This window comes from Cornus florida, unplaced genomic scaffold (genome assembly GCF_030987335.1).
Source record: "Cornus florida cultivar Cherokee Brave unplaced genomic scaffold, ASM3098733v1 CherokeeBrave_3.0.0_Hap2_Chr06, whole genome shotgun sequence".
In the NCBI taxonomy this organism is placed as follows: domain Eukaryota; kingdom Viridiplantae; phylum Streptophyta; class Magnoliopsida; order Cornales; family Cornaceae; genus Cornus; species Cornus florida.
The window spans coordinates 41,867,222-41,873,382 of record NW_026775576.1 but is presented as its reverse complement, the minus strand read 5'-3'; the positions used below and the strand labels follow the sequence as shown (position 1 = coordinate 41,873,382).

Here is a 6,161-nt window from a genome sequence, read left to right as displayed (position 1 = left end):
TATCTCAAAGAGTTGTCATGACTGTATAAATAGTTGTTTCTAAATTAAAATACATATTCGGTGAGAACTTCTTAACATAATAAAATGTGTGTATGAATCCATCTCTATCTCTTGTCATCTTTGTGAAGAAAAAAAATTCTCTTTAGAAAGACTTGTATGCAAATTGAAATACATGGTTAGAACTCTGATAATTACTTCATTTTTTAAAATTACTTCCGTTATTGAATCATAAAAATTTGTAGTGATCCTATCAATTTGATTAAATCACAAAATTATATGCTTCCAAACAAAGATACTTGCAAACAAAGATAAAGGACATAATGCAAATTATTTCCAAACAAGTGTCGAGACAATTAACCCTTTTTTTTATAATAGAAAAATGAAGAGTTTTAAAAGAAATAAAGTGTTCATTTACCGGGATTTTTTTTTTTTTGTGAAGGTAAATGTATATATTAAAATGAACAGTAATTACAAGGAGGCCCAATAGGTTAAATTCGCAAACAGGCTGGACATACCCAGCCCATGCAAGTGAATAAAGTCAATCTATGTAACGACCTGCTCCACCACATGGTATGATATTGTCCGCTTTGGGCCTGAACCCACACGATTTTGCTCTTGGGCTTCACCCCAAAAGCCCTCAAACCAATTAGAGATGACACGCTTGCATATAAGCACTTCACCTTTCCTCTACCCAGGCGATGTGGGACTGTGCACCCGTAGCTCGCTAGTGTGGTAGCCTGACAGTGTCTCTCGCACCCGCCCATGGCACACCCGCCCACAAGGTCATCACAATCCACCCCCTTGGAGGCCCGACGTCCCCGTCGGCACACTTCCGGCTGGGTCAGGCCCCAAAGCGGACAATATCATACCATGTGGTGGAGCGGGTCGTTACAAATGGTATCAGAGCCTGATCCAGCCGGAAGTGTGCCGACGGGGACGTCGGGCCTCCAAGGGGGGTGGATTGTGATGACCTTGTGGGCGGGTGTGCCGTGGACGGGTGCAAGAGACACTGTCAGGCTACCACACTGGCAAGCTACGGGTGCACAGTCCCACATCGCCTGGGTAGAGAAAGTTGAGTGCTTATATGTAAGTGTGTCACCTCCAATTGGTATGAGGCCTTTTAGGGTGAAGCCCAAGAGCAAAACCGTGCGGGTTCAGGCCCAAAGCGGACAATATCATACCATGTGGTGGAGTGGGTTGTTACAAATGGTATCAGAGCCTGACCCAGCCGGAAGTGTGCCGACGGGGACGTCGGGCCTCCAAGGGGGGTGGATTGTGATGACTTTGTGGGCGGGTGTGCCGTGGGCGGGTGCGAGAGACACTGTCAGGCTACCACACTGGCGAGCTACGGGTGCACAGTCCCACATCGCCTGGGTAGAGGAAAGGTGAGTGCTTATATGTAAGTGTGTCACCTCCAATTGGTATGAGGCCTTTTGGGGTGAAGCCTAAGAGCAAAACCGTGCGGGTTCAGGCCCAAAGCGGACAATATCATACCATGTGGCCTCCAAGGGGGTGGATTGTGATGACCTTGTGGGCGGATGTGCCGTGGACGGGTACGAGAGACACTGTCAGGCTACCACACTGGCGAGCTACGGGTGCACAGTCCCACATCGCCTGGGTAGAGGAAAGGTGAGTGCTTATATGTAAGTGTGTCACCTCTAATTGGTATGAGGCATTTTGGGGTGAAGCCCAAGAGCAAAACTGTGCGGGTTCAGGCCCAAAGCGGACAATATCATACCATGTGGTGGAGCAGGTCGTTACAATCTAAGTTTAGAATCCTAGACCAAACATGTGGTAGCCACCAACAACCATCCGGTTAAGCTCTGTGAGGCGATGTTACAACCTTTAAATGATCAATCCGCGGCTCAGCCAGCGGCCTGATGAAAGACGCCGGCAGATCCAATCAAGAATCAGTCTTCGAGCAGTAATGACACGATATATATATATATATATATATATATATATATTTTCTAATGCCTGGAGCCAATCAAATCTCAAGAAACAAATCATCTAACCAATAAAAATCCAATGCCTGGAAATTCAACGTAGCTTTGAGCGCTCTTATAACAGCACTCGTCGTCTCACTCCATTTGACAGTTGAGAATTGTCCCGTCGTTTCATTCTTCACAAATACTCTTTTCAGATCTCACATTCTCTCATCTCCGTCTTAAATATCAGCCGGAAAACCCACGCAGCTTGCCGGATCTGGTGTTTCCGGTGATCTCCAGCCTGCCGTGTTCTGGTGCTCGTCTTCTGCATCACTGGCATTTGGTCAACTATATATACCAAAGAGTTCTTCAAGAGATTGTGTAATTTTTCTTTTCCATTAGTTTCAATTGTTCAAATCGACACATCTTCTTACTCAGCAGTTTATTTATTTATTTTAATTTTAATTTTTTTTATTCCTTTCTTCTTTGAAACAAAATTAAAAAAATTCTTTTTTTTTTTTTCATTGTTTCGAAACAATATCAATCAAACTGATACGTCTTCTTTTTTCATGTCTACTCGATTGTTGGTGTCTGAAGAACCTTATATATAATCGGCGGATTAAATCTTGCCTCTCTCATTCTACCTTTCTCGCTTCTTCTACCCCTCTTGCTTCTTCTGCCCATATTCTCTTTCAACATTTACTATCTAACTTTACTTTAAAAGTCGGTATTTGGTTGAAGCGCATAACTTAAGGCCTATTTTGGCTTAAGGTATGTTTCAATCTCTATTTTGTGTTATTTATATTTAAATTTTTGTTTTTGAGGATACAATGTTTGAATTTTATTTTCCTATTATGTTTCTTAATTATGTGAAGTTTGTTGACCATAATTCAGAATTATTTATGATGTTCTCATTCTTTTGGTTCATGCATATCAGATTACAACTCAAAACCCTTAAATTTTTTTTTTTAAAGGTATGTTTAAATTTGAATTAAAGAACAATTCTGATTTGGATCCGTAAAGAATTAGGGCATGATTTCAACGTTTTGGGTCGTAGTATTGAAAATCAATCGCCTGTATTGTATTCGATTTTGAAAGTTTGTTACTTTTGAAGTAAATAATTTCTCTTTAATATTAACATCGTTGGCTTAATTTAGGAAAAAAAAAAAAAAAAAAAATTTAATACCTATTGAATGACATTTTGTTTACAATACATCTAAGTGAAATTCATAGAGCATTGGTTAAAAATAACAATAACAAGATTTTTTTTTTTTTTTTTTTTTTTTGTTTTTTGTTTTTTTCTGTTTAAATTTGTAGTTACTGCGCATATTTGCAACATTGATTGATTATTACCAAGTTTGCCAAACGATAGATGGTGTAGTGTTCTCTCAATTGATCACATATATTTTAATTGTTCAGTTCTACCAAGTGATTTGGCCCAGACAAGAAGCGGTTCGAACACTTGGCATTTCTAAACCTGGCACAGAATGTAGTTTGTTTAATCTGGTCATTTATAAGTAATTTTTTTTTTCCTTTTCTGACCTTTATCTTTGTTTCGTATACTATATTGAACTTTTTTCACTATAAATTATTGCATGAGATATAAATTATTGCATGAGAAAAACTATAACATGGAAAATAAGTTTATGTTCATGACTTGATGTGTGACTATATATTGTATGTTGTTTTTCATGCCTCTTTCCTTCTTTTTTTTTTTTCTTTTTTTTTTTTTTTAAAATACTAACCTTATTATGCTTATATCAATGACGTATGCAGGTCGAACAAAATACATTACTAATTTCAAATAAAGGGGATAAAATTTACAAGTGAGTGGAAAATTAATGCTTTTCAATTTAAATTTTTTTTAGCTAGCTTTTAGTTAATAAAAATTCTTTTATTATGTTGACTTTTGTGGTCTTTTTTTTTTTTTTGGTGCATTAAATATTAAACCATTTATTAGGGTCTTGAATAGTTTATTTTTCCTTACCAGTAAAGCTACTTTCTTATTTCATTTCAATGAATATATAGAATGCATAAAAGCTTGTAATTAGAATATATATATATATCATATTTGTATGGTTGACTATTCAATTAGACACATAGATTTTATATTAAGACACCCCTCTTAATTTACTTTATATTTTCTACTATTAGATGTAACAATATCATCTTTGTAAGGTGGATTAGACATATATATTTAATATGGAAGCACTATTTTTAGTTACTTTTTATTTTCTATTATTAGGAGGAACAATTATAGACACAATAATAGACGCGATAGATCTTTGTATGCTGGACCGTTCAATTAGACACATAGATTTTATATATGAAAAAACCAACTTAATTTTTTTTTTTTTTTTCTATTTTTAATTAGTTGTAATAAGACCATCTTTGTAAGGTGAACTATTCAATTAGACATATATATTTCATATGGAAACACCATCTCTATTTACTTTATATTTTCTATTATTAGGTGAAACAATTCAATGAGACACGATAATAGACGTGCTAGATTGAACGCATATTACAGAAATAGATATGCAAGTTTGTCACCTGACCAAAGAGACAACCATATTCAAAACGTAAGAAATTCAATAAAGAAAAGAAAACGAGTGGAGATGGAAAAACCATATAATGACACAATGTCCCATGAGTTGAAGAAGGTCCCACAATGTGAATTTTGTTATGCAAAAAAATTTGAATACGAACCTCCAAGTTTCTGTTGCTCAAATGGTGAAGTAGTCCTAATGTCTACGAATGTGCCTAACGATTTATATGAATTGTTCACAACCCAAAGTGCATTATCTGTAGACTTTTGCCGTCACTTGCGTGCCTATAATAGTATATTCTCCTTTACATCATTTGGAGTCCGTCTTGATAAAAATTTATCAAATATGAAGACCGGGATCTATACTTTTCGTGCACAAGGTCAAGTATACCATGAATTACCATCACTTACACTTGGAGATAATGGACCGTGTTACCTCCAATTATACTTCTACGACACTGATAATGAATTTCAAAATAGAATGAGAATTCTTAAAGATGCAAATTTGGAAGAGCCAATTGTCGTAAAGTTAATGGACATATTATCTGCAAATCTATACGAACAGTTTTTCCGAAGGCTAAAAGATATTCCTGTCCAAGAGAGTTATGAGATCATGATAAAAAATGATGTTCGCCTAGACCAAAGAGTTTACAATTCACCCTCATCGGACCAAGTTGCAGCTGTGTGGATAGAAGGAACAAATTCAAATACACGTTTAGAACGAGATATAATTGTTACTGCACACTCAGGAAGAAGACATAGAGTAAGGCACTACTTTGGATGTTATGATTCATTACAATACCCTTTATTATTTCCATTTGGTGAAATTGGATGGCATCGTAATATCAAAACACGACATCAACCAAGTATCGTTCAACATGTTACGTGTGAAGAAGATATTTTTGAACATGATATTGCAACAAGAGTTGAACAAGGTAAATCTTATTGCAATATATTATTTAAATAAACAAAATTGATTCACATATATGTTGAAGTGATATTTCAAGAACTTTAATAAATTATTTTACAATGATGCAGCAAGAAGAACAAAAAAGGTTTCGTGCAGATAATATTATTGCTACAAATTCCAAATACGTGAAAAAGAACGATCAATTCTATTATATGCTGGAAGACTTTTGCGACAATATGTAGTTGATATGTACATTAAGCTTGAATCGACTCGTTTAGATTACTACCGGACACAACAATCACATATTCGATCTGAATTATACCAAGGAATTGTTGATAGCATTGTGGCAGGAGAATCTAGAGGAGATAAAGTTGAAAAATGGGTTGCTCTTCCCGCTTCTTTCATAGGAGGACCTAGGGATATGCGTAGACGATACTTTGATGCCATGTGTTTGGTTCAGAGATTCGGAAAACCAAACCTTTTTATTACAATGACTTGTAATCCTGATTAGAAAGAAATTCGCGACGAACTGAAATTTGGACAATTACCACAAGATAGACCAGATTTAATAGCTAGAGTGTTCAGAGCAAAGCTATATGACGTGAAGCAACAATTATTTAAAAGATCGATATTTGGAAAAGTGGTAGCGCATGTTCATGTGATTAAGTTTTAAAAAAGAGGTTTGCCACACGCACACATATTGCTCATATTTCAACCTGAATTCAAAATTACAAATGCAGAACAATACGACAAATTGGTTTGTGTAGAAATTCCT

General features: G+C 35.9%; 1 protein-coding gene across 1 annotated transcript; it reads left to right on the top strand.

Moving 5' to 3' along the window:
* The first annotated feature begins 4,546 nt into the window (after positions 1-4,546).
* On the top strand, positions 4,547-5,897 carry LOC132313985 (uncharacterized). The gene is made up of 2 exons (XM_059812913.1): positions 4,547-5,411; positions 5,629-5,897. The coding sequence occupies exons 1-2, from the start codon at positions 4,547-4,549 to the stop codon at positions 5,895-5,897; spliced, it is 1,134 nt and encodes a 377-aa protein (XP_059668896.1).
* The last annotated feature ends 264 nt before the right edge of the window (positions 5,898-6,161 follow it).